General features: G+C 45.3%; 2 protein-coding genes and 1 long non-coding RNA gene across 3 annotated transcripts; 2 read left to right on the top strand and 1 right to left on the bottom strand.

The window, feature by feature from the left end:
• Positions 1 to 6,397: 6,397 nt before the first annotated feature.
• On the top strand, positions 6,398 to 13,701 carry LOC146430712 (cytochrome P450 2K1-like). The gene is made up of 9 exons (XM_085074599.1): positions 6,398 to 6,595; positions 7,950 to 8,112; positions 8,275 to 8,424; positions 8,710 to 8,870; positions 9,342 to 9,515; positions 10,051 to 10,192; positions 10,743 to 10,930; positions 11,425 to 11,566; positions 11,965 to 13,701. The coding sequence occupies exons 1-9, from the start codon at positions 6,398 to 6,400 to the stop codon at positions 12,150 to 12,152; spliced, it is 1,506 nt and encodes a 501-aa protein (XP_084930725.1). The 3' UTR covers positions 12,153 to 13,701.
• Positions 12,071 to 22,852, bottom strand: LOC146430711 (uncharacterized). Its single transcript, XR_014855078.1, has 5 exons — positions 22,646 to 22,852; positions 21,655 to 21,989; positions 19,927 to 20,065; positions 16,969 to 19,165; positions 12,071 to 12,142 (listed from the first exon to the last, which is right to left on the bottom strand). It is a non-coding gene; the product is annotated as an uncharacterized LOC146430711 (long non-coding RNA).
• Positions 16,029 to 24,493, top strand: CYP2W1 (cytochrome P450 family 2 subfamily W member 1). Its single transcript, XM_085074600.1, has 9 exons — positions 16,029 to 16,377; positions 18,003 to 18,165; positions 19,998 to 20,147; positions 20,239 to 20,396; positions 20,820 to 20,993; positions 21,672 to 21,813; positions 22,197 to 22,381; positions 22,848 to 22,989; positions 23,591 to 24,493. The coding sequence occupies exons 1-9, from the start codon at positions 16,180 to 16,182 to the stop codon at positions 23,779 to 23,781; spliced, it is 1,503 nt and encodes a 500-aa protein (XP_084930726.1). The 5' UTR covers positions 16,029 to 16,179; the 3' UTR covers positions 23,782 to 24,493.
• Positions 24,494 to 25,482: the final 989 nt, after the last annotated feature.

Below are 25,482 nucleotides of genomic sequence, written 5' to 3'. Positions count from 1 at the left end.
GGCTCCTCCTTCCCCTCTGCCCAAACAACAAGTTCCTCATCTGTCACAGCTCAGCTCCGAGTCCTGACTTAAAGCCCATTTTGTGCCCCAGCTCTGGCTGGTGTGTGATCCCAGAGCCCTGCAGGAAGGCAGGATCAGCATCCCTTACAAACCCAGCAGGATTTTGGATGATCCACCCCCATTCCACTCAGCCACCAGCTGCCCGTGATGGTCACAATGTGGTTCCTCATCCTCCGTTAATCCTCACGGTTTAATCCAAGCTCAAACCCAATAGACAGTTATTTTAGGAGTTATTTTATGCCTCCTAGAAGTTTCTAGGAGTTATTTTATGCCTCCTACAGGCAATGGCAGAGGAGGCAGGTTCCCATCACATGGCATAAACACCGATGAGAAGAGTAAAATCAAATGGGTTTTGGCAAATGCCTGAGAAATGTTGAACTTCCAGATCCTCGAGATGTACAACAAAGAAAAACAACTCCTTTTGACTGCAGGTTTACAGCACAAGCTCAGCAGATTCACAACCTCCTTCGGAAAGGAGGATGAGAAATAGCTTTAATTTAACTCAATGAGTGTTAACCGTGGATTATGCTGGTGTTTTTCCTTCTTTGCCCATAGCTGCAATTGGTTTAAGACAGTGTTTCATCTGTTTTATGTTGATTTTCTTTTAATTAAATGACTGAGCTAAGTGGAAAGAATTCGAGGCTGGGGGGAAAAAAAAGAAAAAAAGAAATAGCTTCAATTTTTAAGGATAGCCATTATGGAAATATTAACTGCAGCTCCATTTAAAGTGTCTTTTGTTTATGCTTTGATTGCTTTCTTATTACAGTATTGAAATTGTAAATGGAAAATTACACCATGTTCTATTACATAAGCAACTGGTTTGCACAGCTTGAAATATAAAGTTTTATTATTAGGTTTTCAGGTCTATGAACAATAGATGGGTTTTATTATACAGTAAATAGCACTTTTCCACTTGACTTCTTTACAACACTTAATGGTAAAGGGGAGGTACTACTCTTTCACAACTACATGCAGCAAACTATCTCCCAGATTTCAGACAACCAAGCAGCAGGGAAGTAACTTTGGTTTATCTGGACAAATTTAACTGAAGTGTCAAGGCACTTGGTTTTAACAAAGTGCCCAAATTACGTTCCTTACCTTCTGTCACAGTGGTTGACTTGCTGATTTCCCATGTGATGAAGGAAGAAGTTAAAAGAAAAAGATGTGCGGCGATCTCACAGTGGAATTATTCCCAGGCAGACAGCAACAACCCTTTCCAGTTCTGTTTAACATCTTTACCAATTACCTGGATGGTGGGATCACCACCCCTCAGTAGGTTTGACACCCAACTGGGCATGAGTGTGGATATTAGGAAAATTTGCTTCCCCAAGCCCAGGGCTGTGATGGAGCCACCATCCCTGGAGGTTTTTAAAAGCTGTGTAGATGTGGCACTTGGGGACATGATTTTAGTGGTGGCCTCAGCAGTGCTGGGGGAACAGTTGAACTCAATGATCTGAAAGGTCTTTTCCAATCTAAATCATTCTATGATTCTCTGCATAGGCTACATCAACATGCTATATTTTATTATATCCAAATTTTTTTTTTTACCTATTCATTAACTCAGTATCTTTCTTTGGAGTCTTAAATGTTGTCGTTACTCAAATTCAGGTCAGGCATAGTAGCAGGTGTTTGGTTATGATTACTTAATGTTTTCATTGCAAATGCCAGTTGTATCTAGAATTTCCTTTAAAGGTACAGGTTGCCATATAATCTAATACACGTGCTTTAGCAACTTAGGATATATTTTTCCCAAGGAGATCGAATGAAACCCCCATTAGATAATCATTGTGAAGAAAAAATCTCATTTGTGGATTAAACCAACCAGTGCCAAAAGAACTCAACAAAAACAGAGACACAAAGAGCAGTGCCACAAATGGAGAATTAAATGCTTTTCACAGATCATCTTTCAAAGGAGTGAGAGACTTTGACAGCATCAGGGAAATCTGAAATAGCTGCTTCAGCAAAAAGGTGCCCATTGTACAAGAGAGATCAGATAATTCGTAAAGCAGGCAGCCTTTCACAGTATTTCTAGTCTGCAGTCCAGAGCCCTTGCCAAAAATTAGAATGCTCAAATTAGAAGACTTCCCAAACTTGGGGAAATCTTGGATCCTTCCCTTTCAAGTTACACAGCTTGATAAATTAAAAAAAAACAACAAAAAAACAACAAAAAAACACCAAAAAAACTTTGCTTGAATCAGAGCCCTTCATCATTAATTATCGACTAAAGTAACCTTTAAAACTGTTCTTTTCCAATGTTTTCAGATAGTGCTGAAAACTTATTCCACTACTGGTGTTCAGCCATCAGCTGGATAAACATCTCTTCAGAATTACACACTCACCATTACTTTTTGGAAGCACCACATTGAATAATACTTCAGAGAAGAACCTTTATTCTTTTTTACAGGCAGGGTAAAGTCCATGACTTCCATTATTTTCTCTCTCTCTCACCACACTGCCTCTTTTAAGAGCCTGCAGACTCAAATTATCAGGTAGTTAATTGGAAAATAATTTATTGACAAGCCATGAAAGGCTTGGAGTAAAGCACCAGGGGATTTTGTAGCTTGACTTGGGATAGCTGTAGGAAATTAATGAGTCGAACAAGACCAAGCACATTCAGATGCTGGAATTTGTGCCCTTGAGACTGCTGTTCCCAGCCCAGGCACTGAACACACCTCAGAGAAACATCCTTCCAGGATCACTCATTCTACGCCTCACCTTCGTGCAGTGAGCATGCTGCCAGCTCTTACATAAGGCTCTTGCTACATCACTGCCACAGGCTGTTGTAAACCATTTTTCTCCCTTTTAATTCAGGTTCCTAGACAAGCAAAAATGCAGAATATTGCCAGAATAGTCTGGGGAATGGGGATTTCTGTTGTGGGTGATTAATGGAATATTATTGTTTTGCACTTACAGGGAAATTGTAGTTTCATGCCAATAAGGTCAGGGCCTTGTTGAGACAGACAGAAACTAAAGACCCAGAACACAAGAAAAAAAAACCCTTGGAGCTATGTTGAGGCATTTGATTTATCAATTCTATTTTAAAAATAATTTCTTCATAACCTGACCTACTCAATAGTGACTTCCCAGGCCAGGCTGCCTTGAATTGTTGGTGTAAATGTAGATCTGGAAGATCATGGTTCTAACTACAGTTACAGGGGATTTCACTGCAAATATTTTTGTAGAGATGCATATTAAAAAGTACATTACCAGCACCAAAGCCAAGGATCTCCCATGTATTTTCTCACTGAGTGAGACTCATGAAAGAATGGCATCTATTCAGTACAAGAAAGAGGCTTTTAAAAGCAACAAAGTTCCCAAAAACGGTAAATGCTTGATACAAGTGGGAAATACTCTCACCTTAGGCTCTGCACAAGGACAATGAGCTAGTCTCATCCACAGATTTTTTGTTTTCTTCTCCCAGTGACCAGACTCATCAAATATAATCTTTCAGCTCAGAATATGGGGGAAAAAAAAGCCAAACCAAACCAAAACAAACCAGGAATCTCTTTAAAAAAATTGCAGTGAAATAATGATTTTTAAAAATATTTTTTCAGGAGTCTTTCTTCCCAAAGTAGATTTTCAACCCACACTGATTTGACGGATAAGTGAAAAGAAATTAACAAGTCATTCATTTAAAAATGAGCTTAGTGAACACTTGAGATACTGATCTCCACCCTGTAGTGATCCTGTGAAAATACAGATTTGCAGGGTGGGAAGAAGGTGGGTGTAATCCAATAAAACAATGCAGTAATGATGAAAAATTGAAAGAGGTCAGAGTCGGAAAGCTTTTGATTTCTTTTTGTACTGGCATTTGTCAAGGCAAGCAAAATCCATTAGCAAGGAGCAGCCTGAGTTTTAACACATCTGGGTCTTTAAAAATGTTAATGTTTAATAGGGTGTGCTCAGGCTTTATATATCCCTGATAACAATGCATGGGCTGATAGGCATCTCCAGAGGCTGTAAATCAGTGGCAGAGCCTTGCAAGGCACACAAGCACTTGGTGTTCACTCTCCTGGTTTATTATGTTATCAGCAGTCATTGACTGAATTATGGCCTTATAACAACCCCTTCCCTGCATTATCCTATGGTTACTGTAGCATTATTTAACCCGTGTCCCATTAGAAGGTGATGTGACCTTCTCCAGATGAGCACACAGGAGTTACTGTGGTGTTTAAGGCACAGGCTCATTTTCTAGGAGGAATTCATTATTCCCCTGAGCTGTGCCCACAGAGTCTGCTTACCTGGGAATGGCTCTGCCTTGGGCTGGTAGAAAGACAAAGCTGTGAGCAGGGTTTTCTCCCCAGTCCTGGGTGGGATGCCTCACCTGCAAGCCTGTAGCTGTAGGCTGTGGTCAGGATTGCATAGTGGAAGCTGAGGGATTTGGGGAGGAAATGGAGGTGAGGGATCACCTTGACTGTATTTTAAAACTGCAAAGGTTCCCTCCCTCTGGAGAGCTCATCCATCATTCCTCACAGGGCATCAGTCCATGGGCTCACTACTTGAGAAAGGCTCTCACCCTATATTGTCACCACAGAAGTCCTTGGGAAGATGCTCTTGCTTGCTCTGGCAGCAGCCAGCTCTACTCAACAAAGCTCTGTGTAAACAGAAACAACGGATTTCCTCCTTTGGTGCCCAACTAGCCCCATGCAGGGCTTTTTCCTCTCTCTTACTGCATATTATAAAGTCTCAGGAGTCCCAGTAGTCACACCATTTGCTCAGAGAAGAATCTGGCAGAACAGGAGATTCTTGGAAATGTCTGGAGAAGAGGATGCAGGCCAAGACCTCATAGTTCTGCAGCAAATCTTGAGGTGAACATGACCATCCATTGCCCTCTTTTCTTCATCCACCCTGCCTGGTCCTCTTTTGCACAGGAAAGTTCTCCCCAATGAAAAACTCCACTCCTGATAACAAGCTTTGGAGAGCAGGCAGACATGCAGGCACCTTTTTCATGTCAATCTAGTTAGACTTTATTGATTCTCCTTGCCTTTGGCTAATGTACTTTTATTATTATTAATAAATAATCATCATTTTTCCATCAGTGGAGCCTGCACCCGGGAGCCTTGGAGAATTGTAGCATAAGAATTATTAAACTAAGGATTTCTAAAGGGTTGAACAGCAGCACAGCCCAGTAATCTGCCAGAATCTGCAACTGGGGAGCAAAATATCCCCACTGGAGGATATGTGTTAGAGCATCAAATCAGCTCTTTCCCCCAGAGCCACCATTTCCAACGGTGGCTTCCTGTTCTGCTTTGTTGTCACCCCCCAAGGGTGCAGTGGCTCTTGGGGAGCTGTCACCTTGGCACGTGGGCTCTTGCAGGACCCTGCCCTGGCTTGGGACATGACTCAGTACCTGCAGGGCCAGAACTGCTGCCATGTGCTCCTCCTGGCTGCCACCCCCTTGGCAGCAGCTGCCCAGGCAGCCTCCCTCCTGCATCCCCAGCCTGGCCAGCTGCAGAGTCTGATCCTGGCTCCTCCCGGGTTACCAGGATTCAGGATCTCTTTCCCAATCTCATCAGGATTGCCTGGAGGGGCAGTTTCTCCTAAAGGATTACATGCAGCTGTTCATAAACAGAGAGAGTCATCTTCAAATGCTGAGCCAGACATGGCCATCCAGGCAGTTCTCTGGGCAGAAAACTGCAAAACAGTGACTGAAGTGGTTTCAGGGGCCTTTTGGTATTGCTGGTGGAGCATTTTTGGGACAAAGACAATAACGATTCTAGCAATGAAAACACTGTGTTACTCAAGGAGGTGATTTTACTGGGGTGGCAGGAAAGCAAAGAGAATCAGAGCTGTCACCTGTAAATAGATCTGCCCCTGTCAGCAACCCTGAATTGGCACATCTTCACGCAAGCACCATTCCAGCTTCTCCATGGTCAGTCTTGTCCTCCCCGAGGGTTTGCTTGCCAGCTGCACCCTGGGCCATGCATTATTGTGGACTTTCCTTCCCATGTCCTGCTTCCTCCATTGCATCACCAGTGGTCCAGCTGAGTCCTGTGACCTGGCATGGCTCCAGCATGGGTCCTGTCCCTGAGTTCTGACCCTGAAATCACCTAGAGGACAACATGCCCATAACACAGCTTTTCACTGGAAAACAAACACCTCGTCCCAGTGTTAGAGATGAAATAAAAGCTCCAGGTTACGATAATCTGTGGTTCAGAATAAAACAGGGTGTTTTATTTGGCAGGAAAATGGAGTACATCTGGTCTAAGTGGATGTAAACAAGGCTGCAGAGTCCTTTTCTCTGTGCAAAGCCACTTCCCCAGAAGGTGTGTTCAGGCAAGGACAGAAGGGCTATAAAGGGACCCCAAGATGCTCAAACCCACACCTGGGTTTGGCCATGGCCCTGCAGAGTTTCCTGCAGTACCTGGGCTTCAGCTCGCTGCTCTGTTTGGCAGCAGGGCTGTTTGCTCTCCTTTTCTTTCTCTCCAGCTCGAAGAAGTCAGTTTGCAGTTTGCCCCCTGGGCCACGACCTCTTCCTCTGATTGGAAACCTGAACGTGGTGGACCTGAAAAAGCCATTCCAGTCGCTGACAGAGGTAGGGGCAGAGCGAGCAGGCAGGGGGAAATGTGCAATTCCCGGAGTGAGAAACCCAGCTGGAGAAATAGAGATGTGGTTGTGTTTGCTTTGTGTGGTACAGAATTCCTACAGCAGGCACACAGTGCTCATCTGCCTTGATTTATGGTGCAGAGGATTGTGTAGAGATCAGTTTTGATAGGCTTCTGGTTCTGAGCTCCCATCTTGACCCTGAGTATGTTTGAGGATGTTGGTATGAAACTATTTATGAACTATTTTTGGTAGTGCTGGGCGGTTTTATGATACAAATGTCACCTGACAGCACCAGACTATTTTCCTATAAACTACCAAGAAGCTTTATTTGGGCTTTCAGGCCTGCCACATCCCATACTTGTGCTGCTGAGCAAAACCAGAGTGGATGCCAAGAAGCACTAATGCAAGGAGATGGCCAAAGGAAGGCTTGGAGGCAGCTGTGATTCCCTGCCCCTGGCTCTGGCACACACTTCTCTGAGCTGCCAGGGATGAAAGAACCAGAGCTAATGTTATCTCCCAAGCCGTCAAACCACCGTTTGATGAAAACAAAATTCAATTTGTCTGGTGTAATAGCAGGAGCTGCTTCTAATCTGAAATTCAATTTGTGGAATGTATCTAATGCATAGAAAATGGTAACCCAGACACATCAGAAACAAGAAGACATTTGGAGAGGATGGCTTGCAGTGTGTTTAAACGAAGTCTAAAATACCAAGTGAATGATTAGCTTGTCAAAGCCACCTTTCTGGGTAACAGATGATTCATATTTAATTTGCTATAAAAGCCTAATGCTCCTGTGACATTATCTACCAGAATGTGCTTCCTAGTTGGACTCAAGTTTCTGGTGGCCAGCAAATAATTTCGTGATGACTCCAACACTACCCACCTTGCCATAATTAGAGACAAGTGCTATCCTGAAAGAAAGAGTTATTGTCTGGCTTTGTTTTCGCAGTGTTTGTGGCTTCAGCCTCCAAGGTGTGTGCACGCCTGCTTGCCTCAGGTCACCAGCACTACAATAAACAGCCCTGCCTGCTACAGCATTCTCCAAGCTGCCTCCCAACGGGGTATTGCTGGCCTGTTTCTGCAGAACACCACAGGAATGCAGTGGCATTTTACTGACTCCCCTGATAGGAGCAGTGATAGCAGACACCTTGTTGTGCAAACAGGGTGCAAGCAGAGATGCTGGCAATCGATAGCTGTTGCTCCCTACTTGAATTACAGCAGCACCTGGAGACATCAGGCAGGGTTGAGAGGCTCCTTTTGGTCTAGAAACCACCTAGGGTGGCCAGTACTAGTGTTTGAGTGCAGATCTGGCTTTGAATAAACGTATTTATTCCCTCTGACAGCTCTCCAAGATATATGGCAATGTCTTCACCGTGCATTTTGGACCCAGGAAAGCTGTGGTACTGGCTGGATATGAAGCCATCAAGGATGCCCTTTTAAATCATGCTGAAGAATTTGGAGAGAGGGCAGAAATACCCATATTTAGGAAAATGACACAAGGAAATGGTAATTGGCCTTTTGGTTGGATTTGTTCATTATATTCCCCCAGCTGAGAGTATTTTCCTCTTACAGATCACTTTTTGTGATCTTAGGAGGTACCAGTGTAAGAAAGCCTTACAAATGTTTATGAACCACAGGTGACATAAGGATGTTACACCATTATTTTAGGCATAGCATTCAGCCACGGAGAGCTGTGGAAAACTATGAGAAGATTTACTTTGTCCACACTGCGAGATTTCGGAATGGGAAAGAGAACCCTTGAGTTCCGAATCCTGGAGGAAGTGAATTCCCTTATCAAATATTTCGAATCCTACCGTGGTGAGTGTCAAGTCTTTCATCCAGAGACAGAGAACAGGTCTAGCAGAACAATAAAGATTAATGAAAGTTTAACTCTGAGCAAATGGTATCTCGTGGTTAAAGTTCAGCATGCACTGCAAGTAAGTTATTGAACCAAGGCTTTAAAACACCAAAATAGAGTTCCCTGCTGTGCATTCTGGGTGGGGAATGAGTTTTGTTTGGGAGCTCAGGACTACATTTCCATAGGAAACCAGACTGAATTGAGCATAATCACTTTGTCATTTGTTTTCATTGCTTGAAATACAGGGAAACCATTTGATACGAAAATGATACTCAACAATGCTGTATCCAATGTCATCTGCTCTATATTGTTTGGAGAGAGGTTTGAATATGATGATCCTGTATTTCTAACTTTGCTCAAGCTGATGAATCAAAATACTAAGCTGTTGGGGTCTCCTATGGTGCTGGTAAGAGCTTAATTTTATGTTTTAGTTTTTAGTTTTCTGGGGGGATACCCAGTTTCCTGTGTTTGTTCTCCTGGCTTCCCACATCTTACTTCTTGAGAACAAGAACATTATCAGCCAGTCAGCCTGTACAGAACAAATCTGTGGTTCTGTATCTGCAACACACAGATCCCCAGGTGGCTGCACTTAGTCTGTGAAGCTTATTAGTAAAAGAAAAAAAAAAAAAACAAAGTCTTCACAAAAGGAACAACTTTACCCTCTTTGAAGAGCAGAAGCACAACCCAAAATCTGCCTCCTTGAATTATAGAAGGAACAGTCTATTTCTGCAGGAATCCAGGGCTCTTTGGACTGTAGAAGTGGGGAAATTACAGCCTGAAATGTCAGGGCATAGAACAAGGGACCAGCTGTGTGATTTGAGATACCAGTATGTGTTCAAAAACGCCAATTAACATTAAGACTTCTCTTGCTCCACAGTTATATAATTTCTACCCATCCCTTGGATTTCTCTCTGGAGCTTCCAAGACTGTGCTACAAAATATCAGTGAATTGAATGCTTTTCTCCAGAAGCTCTTCCAGGAACACAAAGAGGAGCTTAATGAAAACGACTTGACAGGCTTTGTCGATGCCTTTCTGGTGAAGCAAAAACAGGTACTTGAAAGCTGAGTCTCGGTGTCTTTCTGTTCCCTTAGCTCTGGCTTATTCTTAGGATTGGCCATCTGTCAGGGATTGGGAGTGAGTGGAAACAGAAGAACTGCAGTGAGCAGATTATATCAAAGCTCATACTCACAGTGAGCCGTGCTGTATTCGCTCCATGGCTCCACTGAAATTGGTGGTTAAAGGGATTTAGCTGTTGAGGCATCCCATGTGGGTGAAATAAGTTACCACTCAGCACACACAAGGAAGAGATCATCCCAAACTTTCCTGCAAGAATGGTACAGTGATAAACTGTGTTGTAGTAAATAAATTCCAACTAACCTAATATCTGGACCTGGGGATCACAGCTATGCTTGGGACCAGACAATTCCACACAGCACAGGCCCTAATGCTAAAAGACTAAATGTTTAGTTTTCCAGCACATATAAATTCACAGAAAGCTAAAATGCAGATAAAAATGGTAGCAACACAGTCACATATGGGTGACATTTGCTGTAGAATTTATGGCCATTAACCACATGTTTTGAAGGAGTCAAAAAAGCCCCACACTGCCTTCGACAATGGAAACCTGATGTTTTCAACCCTGGACCTCTTTGCTGCTGGGACTGAGACTACATCCACAACTGTGCGCTGGGGGCTGCTTCTGATGATGAAATACCCAGAAATTCAGAGTAAGGCTGACAAGTCTCTTGTACAATTCACTATTGCACGCTTAAGGCTTTGGTTCTGGAAGGGAGTGGAACTCATTCAGTGTTGCCTAGAGTAATTATTTCAAGTGCCCTGAGAGAGATAACAACCGTTGACTTTACAAAGGAATTTTATTCAGCTGGGTTGCAATAAACCAGCCCAGCCAAGTGGGAGAGGCTGAGGGGCAGTCTGCAGTTACAGTAAAGCTCCCCCATCGTTATTCACCTGCAGGCTATGGGCTGACGTCACTAAAGGTCTCCTCAGGAGCTGATTCTGATCTGGTTTCTGTTGAAGGTTATGGGGTAACAAAGGTGTGTAATGAGAGTCAGGCATGGGATGGACTGTAGTGACTTCATTCAAGCTGCCTTAGCTCCACAACAAACCTGAAAGAGCCACACCATGCCCCGATTTACCCATTTCTGCCCTTCCCAAATATTTACACTTTTCCCTTTTCTTCATCTCTGCCAAGCTAGTAGCCATTTCAGTTGCAATATGAGATTGTTATCAGCTTCTTAATCCTTTCCTCCCTCCAAGGAAAGATTCAGGAAGAAATGAACCATGTCATTGAACCAGGAGAGCTGCCTAAGTTGGAGGACCGGAAAAAAATGCCTTATACAGAAGCAGTAATACATGAAATACAAAGGTTTGCCAATATTGTCCCCATGGGTGTTTCACGATCAACTCCCAGAGATGTGAATTTCCGAGGCTATGTGATTCCTAAGGTGAGCTCTGAGGCTGGCAGCTTATGCTGCTCAGATTCCTCACAGTTTTCTTTAAAGCAGATGAAGAAATACATAAATAACTAAAGACACGGTGATGCTTTGTTTAATCTGTGATGTGACCCTTTGTCTTGGATCCAGGATAATTATTATAAACATACAACACATTGTGGTCTGGTACAGTTGTTTGAATCATGAATAAGCAGAGATTTAATTAAATCCCACTGGTTTGAGTCTTTTATGTCAAACGTGGAACCTCTACCCCAGCACCTTTCTTGAAAGATCTGATTCTGTAAGAAAGGAATGTTCTGTGGTCCAAAAAACCAAAATAGCAGCTACTGAAAACAGACAGAGCCACAATTGGGCAGGGAAGCATTCCCCAGTTCTTTCTGTCATGGCTCAGTCTTATTTGCCTCTTCACATTAGAAAGAATTAAACAGTCTGGCTCAAGTAGGAGAGTGATCTTCTCTTCCATGAGTTTCTTTGATCCCTTTCAGGGTACTGAGATTATTCCACTGCTGACCTCTGCTCTGAATGATGAGCTACACTGGAAAACCCCGGATCAGTTCAACCCTTCCCATTTCCTGGATGCCAATGGGAACTTCATTAGGAGAGAAGCGTTTATTCCATTCTCCATAGGTAAGAGGGAGGTGGGTGTACCACCTAGGGCAAGGTTAATAGCAGTTCCCTCTAATTTTGGGAAAATATGAAAGCCAGGGACACAGAACAGAGAATGAGGGATTTCTGGTCATTTCTCCTGTCCACCATTGCTGTAGGTGGACAACCACCCAAACCACCTCTTTGGGAGAGCTGGGAGACACTGATTTACTCACAGTCACGGAACAATTTCATATACCTACAGACTTCTCTGTAGTTTGAGACCAAGTCAGTAGCACCTCTAATACACAGAGAGAAAGAAGGGAAAATTTCCTACCTGAGCAGCCTGCCCTTCCAGGCTGTACCTGCAGCTCAGGAGGTCTCAGACATCAACACTAACAGTTACAGTGCTGATCATTAACTTCTCTGGTTGTTTTCAGGACGAAGGGCTTGCCTTGGTGAAGGACTGGCTAAAATGGAGCTGTTCCTCTTCTTCTCGGGTTTGCTCCGCAAATTTGTTTTCCAACCTCCTCCAGGAGTGGATAAGTCAGATCTGGATCTCACTGCTGATGTTGGCTTTACCTTGACTCCCATGCCTCACCTGGTTTGTGCTGTGCCCTGTGAATGACCAAACAAAATGGCTTTAGAGTAGTGAACACTTCAAGCTTGAAAGCAAATTTAGTTGCAGTGGGGAAAAGCTGTCTGTCCCTGAGCTTTAGGGGAAGGAAGACACTGGGTACTGTTATTTTTCTCTCATTCATGACAGCTCTTGCAATGTCTGTATAATGCAAACCCTTCAGACAGCTCTGAGTTCTGCTCTCAGAAATGGATTCATTCCTGGAACAGCACATCAGAGATGCTGTTTTCAGGACAGTTTGAAAGAATTAAATGCCCTCAAACCTCCTCTATAGATGTAACCCATCAGAGCTCTCCCCTGACAGCACCTATAGGGAATTTCTCAGCCCAAAGTCCAGGCCCTATAGCAGGGCTGACTATCAATGGCCCAGCTGGAGACAAGAGACACTCAATGGATCTGGAAATCTCAGGATGGTTGTTCAGCTGAGCCTCGGACTGAGCTTCCATTGTGCGACACAACCTGCCTTATCTTTATTGCAGAGTCCCAGACACAAGGGTGTAACATGGGCTGATGCCAGGACCCAGGCACGGGACAGTTATCAGAAACCATCTGAGTGCTTTGGGAAGTGGGTTCTTTCCAACTCACACCAGGCACTTTATACTGAACAGCCTGTTTCTGATGGGCCAATCGAGCAGCTTTCTGCTTCCGCTAAGAATGGCATTTCTACCACTCCCTCACCTCTCCTGGCTTCGTGCTGGCTCTGGCACTTATCCAATCCCTTCCTGGCCATCTTAGATTCCTAAACTGGCAGAAAATGAGCAGCCATGGCAAGTGAAGGGTTTCTGAATCCGTGTGGCTGAAGCACTAGAAGCCTGGGGCAGTGTGAGGGCAGTGCAGCTGGGGCTGGGCAGCAGGAGTGCCACACTCCCCCAGAGAGCTGGGACAGGCTCAGCCCCTGCTCCACCTGACCTCAGGAGCTGGACTTGCTCAGCAGATCTCTGCCCTTCACAGAGAGAAAGGTTCCTTCAGGGGATGAATCAGCTGCCATAAGGTTGTAATTTCTTACACTTCCCACTGACTGCAGGGTGAAAAATCACCCACAGGCTCCTAATTCCCAACTTGAGTCTCAATTAGCAGGTGTGTTGCAATGAATAGGGACAGTACTATCCATTTTACTGAAAATGGGGCAGTTATGGTAAACCTACAAGACAAAACTAAAGTTACTGTCATCTAAACCTGCCCTGAACTGCAAATGGAAGGAAAGAAAGGAGAAAGAATATGAAGGGATGACATAGCAGGGCAGCCTCTGGCCAAGACACTGACTCCCCTCACTAGCTTTAGTCCACACAACTAAAGGCAGCACTCTAACAGTTATACTGCACCTTGTGCTGGTGTTGCACTTGGGCAGGGGTTGTGCCACAGGCCCAGCTCCAGCTCCTGGGCTCAGCTCAGGAGTGCTCAGCAAGCTCTGCCACAAGGAAGCCTCTGCTGCTGCGCTTGCTTGCGTTTGTTTTGCTGTTGCTCTGTTTGCAGTCTAACTACTGCAAGCCTGACCTTATCACCTACTTAATCATTAAATATTTTGTTCTCTTGCTGTTGATCTATGTGGTGTGACAGTATGAAGTGGATTTTGGGTCAAACTGATAAAGCTGGGCTGCACCACCTTCAGTGCACCCAGATGAGAGAGGTGAGCACAGGGATCCCTGGGCAGCCAGGACATGAGTGAGCTGTGTTCATAGCCACAAACATCTCAGAGGAAATAGCTGAATTTCTAACTCCAGAAAATCACAGCTGCTGTGTGAGGCAGGATGTGGCTCTGCATGGCTCTCTGATGTGGCCCCTAACTGTGATGCCTGTGTCTTTAGCCCTTGCTTACAAGGAATCATCCCAGTAAAAGCCAGCAGGAGTTACCTGAGGCTGCAGTCCAGGATGCACTGCTGGTCAAGAATGGGACTGGCAGGGAAGGCGCAGAAATTTGGGAGGGACTTAAGTTAAAGGACACAGGGATGGTGTTTACTGGCCCAGGCTGGCTGACTGGCAGAGCAGTGGTTGCCTTCAGGTGGCTGATGCTCCACAATGCTCAATGCCCAATGCTCCACATGCTCACCAGCACCACCTGGGTCACAACCAGTGGCAGAATGCCATGTGGGCAGAAGGATGGAGGACAACCAGGCCACGAGCAGCCTGAGGGGCTCGGCTGCCCCAGGAATGCACCCAGGGCAGTGTCAGTGCCTGGCAGGTGTTCTGTGCTCAGCTCTGTGTGCTCAGGCAGGGCAGCACGTAGCAGCACCGCTCTGGAGTGAAACACGTACCAGACACATTAGTGAGACAGGAATTTCTTGTCATCGCAAGACTTTTACTTACCTTTGTCATTTTAATGCATTGCACTCAGAGCCTGGCTTGAAAAAAAACACAATACACTCCCCCTGCCTTTTCAGAGTTAATTTAAGTCTTTCTGAAAGGCCTTTTTATGAGTTCAGAGGCTCCCAGGGCAAGGATGAAATACCAGGAGAGTGGCAGCAACACGTAACTTTTGCCCTGCAGGGTGCAGCTGGTCCAAGAGAACCCTGCAGGAACAAACATTTTGCTCAGGCACAGAGCATTGCCATTGCAAGTTCTCATCGCAGTGCCCACGTTCTGCATCCTGTGCCAGCCGTGATCCTTCCTGCCTGTCTTTACAGCCCCTCTGCCTCTTAGCTCACTGCAGCAGGCAGGGCTGAGTCATCCTGGGCATGCTCTGGGGGAAACCGTTGCCTCCAGCCCATTTCTTGGAAACTAATAAAAAAATAAATCTCAGGAATGTTGCGACACACTTGCTGCTTCTGTTTCTGGGTGGCTGCTGTGCTGCAACATCTTCACACCACGCAGGCAGCTCCAGTGTGTCCCCAGCAGCCATTCACCCCAGGACCCTGCTGACCATGCCCCACTCTGGATCAGATCCACCTCCTTCCCTGCCTTCTTGCATTTCCAAGGCTGAGAACCCATAATTGCTAAATAATGGCTTTTATAGGATCTAACCTTTGGACAAATGTACCTTTAGCCTTGTGCTTCCTCATCCTGTAAGACAGCCCTTTCTTCGCTGAGCAATCTTATTCCTTTGGCTGGTTATGCCCAACTTCCTCCTGAAAACCACTATTCTACCAGGTAGACCTCAATTATTTTCCACAAGGTTTAAGCATTTATGTGGGATGCAAGTGTTTAGTATCTTTGACTTAAAATCATTCCGTTCTCCCACCCTGTTCTCTTTCTGGAGCCTGCCAGGTCAGCTGGCATCATTAACTTCTTTAACTTCTTCCCTTCATCTCTTAGAAGCTACTCTTGCAAAATGAACAATCCTCCCAGAAGTTTCAAATCTAATTTTGTCTTTCCATTGCACTCATGAATCCACTCATGATCACTTGATCCAAGCTAATTTTCCATGGCTAGCTATTACATGTCTTCTACTTCAGACACAAAGTCTGAATTCACATCCCTCCAGGGCAGTTCAGAGCTGACTTTATGAAGAAGTTTATGGGCTACAACACCCCAGGGATAGTTGGGCTTTACCATTATTAACAACCTTTGATCTCCACCTGACATCAAGAAAGCCAAAGTCTCCCGTAACAATACTGATTTTCCTCTCCAGTAACACGGAGACCTCAAATCCTACCTAAACCTGAATCTGGAGGTTCTAATAGGATTCAAAGCTTCTTTATTTCCCTGTGTCAGCAGAGTGCTTGGAGGGTCATAGTACTGCTAATGAAGGACCTTGAGGTCTCGGGGAGGAGGAGGTTATAGAGGAATGCCAAGCACCTTTTCCCATGTATATGTTCTTGCACACACATGCATGGGTTTGTAATTTGAAACTCTCTTTACTTCTGGACAGGCTTTGCAAACTGCTTAGACCACATTCTCTGAGGTGTTTAAAGAGGGTGGAGTATGCAGTATTTATTTAGGTACTCTACAAACCTTAATAAGAATTGAGTGCTTGTAGCAATTGCAGAGAGCAAACAGAAAGCCAGCTGGCAGAAACTGAACAGTGCCACTGCATTTTTATTGCTTCTAACCCCAAAAACAGATTATTACTAAAAAAAAAGAAATGTCTTTTTTAATTTCATTTCTGTCTGATCCTGCATTAGTCTGCCTGCTGTGTGCAGTGGTATTATTAGCTGTAGTCTATTTTTCAACTGGCTATAAAAATTCAGCTTTTAAATTACCTCCTGGTCCAACTCCTCTTCCGATCATTGGTAACCTGCACTTGGTGGATCTTAGAAGGCAAGATAAATCACTAATGAAGGTAGGACAAAAAAACCCTAACCCAAAACCTCATCGTTTTTAAATCTGCCTGGGATGTATCAGTGAGAACCTTTTGTCTTTTTTAATACAAACTAAATTGTAAAGGTGTGAAAATTGCTTTATAATGTCTTTCTGGGCTTCTTCTAGTCAATGTCTGTGTTGATGCAATGTAATTTAGGAGCAATCAACCATTAAAAAAAGACCTCTGGGTAATATGGGATTTCTTCATGTAATTGTGATGATGTACATGAAGTCTATAATGCTTGTGGGATTTGAAATATTAATTTGACAGCTTGGACACCCAGAAATCTTTTTAAAGCATTAGGATATAACTAACATGAAATTAAATTGCTTCCCTCCCCGATGCCCCGGAGATCTGGCAAGAGGAATTCCACGATGCAGTGACCCCAAAACTGCCGTGGAAAGAGCCAAATCCAGATGCTCCATTGCAAAATCCCTTCCCATCCTTGATGAATGGGATATGCATTAAAGTCTAGATGGCAGTGCAAGAGAGGGATGGTAAAGCTGTGCTAAGGAACCAGAGTGAGCAGCCCGCGAGCTCTTCCACTATCGTGTAATTAAGACAACTTACCCCAGTGAGGGTGGCAAACTGTCCTTGGGAGCAGGACAAGGCTGGGGTGTTCCTGGGGCTGCTGGGCATTCCTGCCTGGCTTTGGGAGAGACTCCTTTGGGGCTGACCCACTCTGGGGTCACGGAGAGAGTGAGCAAACAGCCACCAGGGGTTCACAGCTAGCTGTCCCCACAGCTCTGGTGACAGCAGCGCTCAGCAAACCTGGCAGGAGCAGCTCTGGGGTTAGTGCTGCCATGGGGTGAGGCTGCAGCACCTGAGCTGTTACGGGCAGTGTCAGGGTTGGGGTCAGTTTACCCAGCAGGGCTGGGCAGACACTGCTGCAGCCTCTGAACGGTGCTTTGGAATTACCTCTGCGTGCTTTTGTCCCTTGCTGGGCTGTGTTTGGTGTTGCTGTGTTTGCCTTGGCTTTGGGATTACTCCACAGGGGTTATCCCTCCGTCTCACCCCACGGAGAGCAAAAAATGGTGTTTGCACTAAGCAGCTGGCACTGGCTGGGGTTTGCTGGCTGGGCACTGCTGGGTGCCCCCTTTGTCCTGTGAAAGATGCACTGCTGCTCCAGTCTAGTAGCAGGATGCAGGAGTGCTTTTGTACCTCAGGGGCACCAAACCAAAGCTTTCCTCTGTCACAGCATCATTACTTGCACTGAACTGCCTTCTCTTTTTTGGTCTTGCTCTGGTTTGCCAACTTTTGTTGCCATTTGAGATCCAGTCTTTAAGTGGTTATTTTTTTATTTTTCATTTATTTTCTCCTTAACAGCAAAACCAGATTAATGATACACAGATGGGGGTGGGGGCTCTTTCATAACAAGAAGCCTGAATTCCATACAGATGCCAGCAAGGCATCCATACAAAATACCTCGTGTTTGATCATGACAAGCTCTGGCTCACAGACGCCCTTCTGCAGGTAGAGCTCTGCAGCCATTCCCAGCAGGAATGCCAGGATGTAAAATGTGCTTTTTCACATTTTTTCACAGCACAGAGGTGCTGTCCCATGCTCCCTCCCTTCCTGACCATCACAGCTCACCTCTTTTTCAGCTTGCAGAAAAATACGGCCCAATCTTCACCCTGCACTTTGGGTTCCAGAAAGTTGTGGTCCTGACCGGGTACGAAGTCGTGCGGGAGGCGCTTGTGAACTACACAGAGGAGTTTGTAGACAGACCATCCATCCCAATATTTGACCAAATTCAGAATGGAAACGGTACTAGAGCAAGGAGAAGGGGGTGTGTGGGAGGGACAATGCTGTTGCTGAGTGCCCATGGTGATGGTGATGATGATGATGGAACAGCCTGAATGTGCATCCCCACAGTCCAGCTTTTAAACATCCCCCTTGGACCTTTCACACCAAGCCAACAGAAAACATTTGGCTTTCCTTGCACTCAGTGACTCCTGGCTTTCCATCCTTTTTGTGGCCAATCCATATCCTAAAAGTTGAAGGGTGAGTGGGATTTTTAAAGGCACTGTGGTGATTCTGGGGTTAATTTCTGTGAGATGATGCGAGCAGTTCACTGTCACCACCGTGTCTCCGCACGTTTCCAGGAGACTTTGGACTACCTGGCTTGGCTGTTCTGAGCTGTTGGGTTTTTCCCTTTCTCCCACTGCCAGGTGCCACAATTTTGGTCATGTCAGTTCCCACACCTTTGCCTCCCCACAAAGGTTCTTGGGTTGAAACAGGTTCAGGCAGGAGCAATAGGCTGAGGCTGGAAATTCACCCCCACAAACAATCCCACAGTTTTTCCAAGGTAACTTTCCTCCCATAACTATTTCAGAGGATTTTTTGCTTTGTCCATCCTCTGCTTCATGTGAGGCTTTAGCTTTGAGAACCAAAAGGAAGCTTTATATGCTGGTCACAGGCTGAAGTTGGGGTTAGAATTAGAAATTAAATTACCCGGCCATAATATCAATAGATGAATTTATCGCTACATAAATAATAGGAATCGATGGGGAGAAAGGTACTTTTTAGAGCTAATTTACATGTAAAATACCCCTGTGGGAGACTATCAGTATTGCACCGTAAGTCCTTTCACATTTACCTTCTCAGCCCAAGTCTGAAGCACTTAGAGGTGACCCGAAGATGGAAGTTCTCAGGGGCTGTTAAGCAACAATGGTCACAAATTTTCCCATGAAACATTTTTTTCTTCAAAAAATGCCAATTTGTTGTCTGTGAAGCTGCTCTCAGAAAAGGAATGATTCAGATGAAACTGCATAAATTAAAGAAAAAATTAAAAATGGAAGTTTAGAAATTTGCCTTGACATTTTCAGAGCAAAAGGTTTTGCTACCCAAATTAAAACTACACTGCTTTAAAACAGAAAAGCAAACATATTTAAAAACCTCACAGCCATGATGAAGATGTGAAGCACTGTCATCCAGCTTTTCAACTGACCACCATCTGAGATGGTTTTTGGATTATTGACCCGATTTTTTCTTTACAGCACTCTGATGGGATGAAATACCCATCTCTGCTTGGAGGTGCTAGAGATCATCGAGGCATGAGCTCAGAAACCTCCACAAAAATGTCAGTATTTTTGCCACTGCTGAAAATACAGCACTGCTGGGAATCTCAATAAAACAGTTTAGAGTTGAGGAGACCGAATTATCCCATCCCACACAGATAAATTGCCTTTATGACTAAAATAGGATGAAGGCAGAAGCTTCAGAGACACAAAGTGTTTGATGCCTTAGACTTGCAACCAGTGGGGTCAGAAAGGTCCCATGACTCAGACCAGCATCTCCCCCCAGCTCTACAGGTCTGAAAGCCTCACCTGCCCATCTGCCACTCAGGAGAGGGCTGGGGAACCTGGGGTGGGAGAGAAATCACTTCTCCCAAACTGCAGGCTCAGTGAGACTGGGAGAACGGAGCTGAGAGGATTCAGGAATGAGGCACACAGGAAAGGGAGATTTTTAGTCCCTAAATCCATGGGAAAACAGGCAGCAGAAACACTTGTGGAGACCCCTGCTCACCTTCCCTGTTTGGTTTGGTGTGGGGAGCTCCTCCATGCCTGAGCCCAGCACATTTCTCACATCCTCCCCAGGTCTGTTCTTCTCCATCGGGGAGCTGTGGAGGACAACGCGGAGATTCACCGTGTCCAGCATGCGCAACCTGGGCATGGGGAAACAGATGATAGAGGGCAGGATCTTCGAGGAGCTCCACTTCCTCATCGACATGATCAAATCCTTCAAAGGTGAGCTGGGGATGCCTCCAGGGCTGTGCAGCCTCCTGTGTGCCCCAGCTGCTCCACATCTCACAGCTTTGCCATCCTGCTCCTGCTGCAGGGGAACCTTTCAGCCTGCCAGCCTTCAACTGCGCTCCCATCAACGTCACCTTCGTCATGCTCTTTGGGGACAGGTTTGACTACAAGGACCCAACATTTGTCACCCTCTTGAGGCTCATAGATGAAGTTATGATTCTTCTGGGATCCCCATATTTAAACGTAAGTAACCTGTCCTACTGATAAACAATTTTTTACACTGGCATGTAATATCTGTGAGCCACACCAACCATAGGATTTACTTCAGCAATTTTCAAATGTTCAGAGCCAGCCATCACACCTAAAATGTGACAGTTCTCCATGAGCCACTTTGGTCACCAAAATTTGCTGCCAGATTCCCCTTTCCTAATTTCCTTTTGACCCATGATGCTCATCTGTGTGAAACTAAAACAAGAACCAAACTGTAGTTACTTTAGCTTAGGAAAATCTGCCTGGGAAGTCCTTGGGATGCTGGGATACTGCTGCTAAAGACAAAACTCAGCTGACACGTTGTGCCTTAGGAAGAAGCTGTTTCAGCACATGCCAAGGTGATTCTCTGTGATATTTCTGCAGGCCTAATGCTTCTGCTTTTTACTTCCTCATCAGTATTTCAATTTCTACCCATTCCTTGGATTTCTTTTCAAAACCCACAAGATTATGCTCAAGAAAATCGAAGATGTGCGTGTCATTTTAAGGCAGTACATGAAGGCAAGCAGGGAGGATATCAATGAGAACAGTGTGAGGAGCTACATCGATGCATTGATATTCAAACAACAAGAGGTACTGGACTGCTTAGCTCTGTTGGCTCTTTGCAAAGTCCTCTTTGGATTTTCTTGCTAAAACAGTTGCTGAGTCTTGATTTCAGTCATGTCATGTAGGTCTATTGAAATCCATGCTGTTATTCCACTGGTATTGAAATCAGATGCCAACCTCTTACAGTTGGTATATTTTTCTATCAAAATTAAGATACAAAAGCTATTCTCTTAGTCCATTCCAGAAAGAGCAGCACTATGTGAGATCAACTACTTGCTTCAGAGCAGAAAATGCATGAATTCACATGAAAGCTGACTCTGCCTTTCTTTTTATGAAAACAAATCAATTAATCATTAATACTGTTGCTCCACCAAGATGAATGATCCCCTTAAAGTACTAGAATGACAAATCATCAGTACAAGTCCTAACTCTCCCCTGCATCTTACTTAGCAGAGGCTCGGCAGTTTCACACATCAGTTGATTTCATTCAACATAAAATATTTGGGCTCTGAGCTTTTTCTTCTCTCCATCTGGATCCAGGCTTTCCTTAGGCACTAAGTATTCTACTCAGCTATGTGGAGGAGGAGTTAGCACAGTTCTAAAGCCCAGGGAGAAATGGCCTGAAAAGTAATTTTGAGCATTGTTGGGGATTCAAACCTGGCCTTGATGATTTTAAAACTTTGCTTACCTCTTGTGTTTTTCAAGGAGAAAAACAAGAAGGACAGCCTCTTCCATGATGACAACTTAATGGCATCCATTCTCGACCTGGTCATGGCTGGAACAGAGACCATTGCCACCACGCTCCAGTGGTCCATCCTGCTCATGATGAAATACCCAGAGATTCAAAGTGAGCAGCTTTTACCCACTCCATCCATGGCAAGGCTGAGATGGGCAAGGGAGAGGCCTGGCCTCAGATCCACAGCAGCTCTTTTGTCTTAAGAGCTGAATCCTCTCTCTCCATGGTGATGAACTGATGTTACTAGGTGCTGATCAAAGTCACAACAAAATAGCCCCTTTGACCTGCTAGGAGAGAGGATGAGTGGAGATCAGAGGAAACAACCTACCCACATGTCTGAGTTAAAACACAGAGCAGGGAAACAAACACACACTGCTGCTTTAAGAATCTTCTCTCTCTAAACTCTGGAAAAATCATTTTTTCCCCCCAAACCAAACCCAAGGAAGGATTTGGCCTCCTTGCTGGGACTCATCCCTTTTGTTTGTTCCTTCCAGAAAAGGTTCAGGAGGAGATTGGGAGGACAGTCAAGGCTGGCAGCTGGGCCACCTACGAGGACAGGAAGAACATGCCCTACACCAACGCGGTGCTGCATGAGGTGCAGAGGTTCATCACCCTCCTGCCCCATGTGCCCCGCTGCACTGCTGTGGACACCCACTTCAGGGGCTACTTCCTTCCCAAGGTAGGTGATTTCTCCCTCCCAGCAGCACAGCAGCCTCCTGGGATTCACCAGTGCCACTGCAGAATGGTTTCTTTAGAGGGAATTGCAGGACAGAGTGCAAAACTATGTCCAGAAGAGTTTCTACATTGAGCCCAGAATGTGTCATAGGACTCAATCCCATCCCTCTCATGCTCAGGACTTCCTCGTTCCATGAGCAGCCCTGGTTTACCTCCTTGCTGCCATCTGCACAGTGAAGTATCGGCCAGAGAATCTGCAGGATCTTACCTTGCACTGGAGGTTCTCACAGCACCATGTGGGGTTTGGCTTCAGCCCTTGGCACTGGTGGGAAAACCTCACTGATCTCTCCCTATTCATGGTCTCCACCTACCCCAGGTGGAGCAAATCTCCTGGGACACTGAAATCTGTACGAGAAAATGAACCAAAACACAGCACTTTCCTTTTGTCCCTTCATGTACTTTTCTTCCAGGGTATAATTGTAATCCCATCACTTACCTCAGTGCTGCTGGATAAGACACAATGGGAGACACCACATCAGTTCAACCCCAACCACTTCCTCGATGCTGAAGGGAATTTTGTAAAGAAAGGAGCTTTCCTGCCCTTCTCCACAGGTAACTAAAGGGCTGATCTGCACCGAGCTGGGGCTATGGCAAGGTGATTTCATTACAATACACACTAATGAGGGTTACATGTCTAAGTGCTGCCCTCAACTCAGTCAATAAGAAACCAGACAACTGAATGGAATCAATTATTCTGCATCTGGGCAAATGGCTGCTCTCAGAGAACAGCTCTCCCATAGCTAAATATAGCACAAAGAAAGGTGGTAGAGAAGAAACTCATTTCTAAAAGTGGGATGTGAGGATAAATTCCGCAGGAAAAGTGAGTTTCAAACCACTCCACTTCGGAAGGAGGTGTCATTTTCCTATCAGGCTGCTTTTCAAAAGAAAGGGGTAAAGATGCTGAGAGGATGGGAAGAGCTAAGGAGAGGAGAGGGTACACCATAAATGTGTAATAACCCTGTAAGACAGCTGTGGCTGTGACAAGAGACCAAGCAGGAACCCTTAGCAACAAGGCCCCTCTATCCCAAAATGCTTTAGTGCATTTCAGGGTTTCAGTCCTGCTCCCATTGCAACATCTCAGATGCTAACATGTCCATGGCAAACATTCCAGTTTGATTTTTCCATCAGGTAAACACTCTGCTTTCCCCTGCAGGGCGACGGAACTGCATCGGAGAAAGCCTGGCCAAGATGGAGCTGTTTGTCTTCTTTGTAGGGTTGCTCCAAACATTCACTTTTCGACCCCAGCCCGGAGTTTCAGAGTCTGACTTGGACCTCACTGTCCCCCAAACGACTTTCACACTGAGACCTCAGCCTCAGGCAACCTGTGCTGTCCTGAGGGAATAACCACAGCAAGAGCAGCCCAACTCTGCTCCAACTCGCCATCCCCATCCTGCCACATCCCCTTCCCACTGTCTCCATCTACTCCCCCTGCACTGCTCCATCCCCCCCAGGCTGCTCTGTGCTCCTGTGCCCTGGGGGAGATGCAAACACAAACCATGGTGCTCACAATCACACCCCACTGCTCGAGACAGACCATCCATGGAGCAGGGAAGGGACCAAGCTGCTGCTCTGGTGGAGGGGATGCAGCCCATGAGCAGTGGGGGCAACACCCAGGTTCACCATGGCACAGAAACCTGCCCAAAATCCTGAGGGAAAACAAACTGTGGCTTGCTGGAAGCCGCAAAAAGACACCGTGGGTCACACACTTGAACCATCCATAGGTACCTCCTGAGTTTTTCCATAGCTCATAGCAAAATCCCACCAGGATTTCACCTACCAGGCAGCCAAGTCAAACACCAAGAGTGAAAAAAACAGATCGATTCATGTGATTTGAGGACAAAGTTATTTCTGCCTTGGAACAATGTCCTGGATGATGCCCCAGAGTCTGGAAACCTGTTCAGATAAGCTACCCAGCTCAACATTGCTCCTCAATCTGAAGGAAACAGGAGCTACATTTCTAAGTTTGCAATTTAAACCATGAGGCCACTTGAGATTTCCACCAGCATCCGGTCATAAAAGGCTAATGACACAGAAAAATAAACTACACCCACTGCTAGTTTTACGCATCTCTGTCCTTCCTGACCTTGTTAAATAGCAGCAAAGCCTGTTCCCTCTCTTCAGATATCCTGGTTAATGTTAGAGCCCACACCAGCAGTCATTCCAGTGTTTGGGATGGTCTGGCCTTTGGAACCAGCCATGCAATTTCCCTGCAAATGCTGTCTAATTTCACAGTGCTTGTTATGCACACACACGTGCACAGAGAATTGGGATCAGGGATTAAATGAGACCTGCTTTTGGTTGGCTTCCTTTCCTCTGTAGCTCAGCCTGGCTGTTGGCTCCATCTGTGGCAGTCTTACATGCCATCATATTCCACAATCTTATTCCAGTTGATGTATAGCTCAGGCAATTTTCCATCCATTTTTCTGCCTGTGACTTCCCACTTCTCCACATGCATTTTTTTTATCACGAGTTTTATCACAGTATTTGTTTCCCCTTCATGGGAACCCAATAAAGTTTCAATCCCATGTCCTCATTACATTCCCTATGCCTGGCACCCAAATTTGCAGTACTCAGAAATGAAAATGCCACAAAGGGTTGGTCCTAAGCTCAGGCTGACAACAAATATGATGTTAGATGTATCTCATGGGTGAGAAGTTCTGCATCCTCATCCTAGTGAACATCAGCTCAACAGCAGACCTTCCACACCTGCAGGGTTGTTTCACAGGGCAAACTGCTCAGCCATGGGCTACCAGCTAACCCTGGGGACAGCCTCAGTTTTTCACTTCTCTGCCTCTTGCTTGCAGAGGCAAAGATTGCCACCACAGCTTCACTGATGCTGCTGCTGACCCTCTGCTTAGTGCTTTGATCTGCAAGGCAAGGAGAGACAGGTAAAGCAACTGGGGAGCAAACCAAATATCAGCTCTATGAAGGAAGTCTTGATCTTGCTGAAGTGAAAAAAAAAAAACTTTTTCCTTTGGCTTCAGAAAGGCCAGGACTGTCCCTGTTCTAACCCCTCCAAAAATGAACTCAAAAGACAAATACAGC

The sequence above is a fragment of the Lichenostomus cassidix genome, chromosome 14 (genome assembly GCF_008360975.1).
Source record: "Lichenostomus cassidix isolate B80296 chromosome 14, HeHo_3.0, whole genome shotgun sequence".
Lineage (NCBI taxonomy): Eukaryota > Metazoa > Chordata > Aves > Passeriformes > Meliphagidae > Lichenostomus > Lichenostomus cassidix.
The sequence above is the reverse complement of the archived record's forward strand: the minus strand, read 5'-3'. Positions and strand labels throughout refer to the sequence as shown.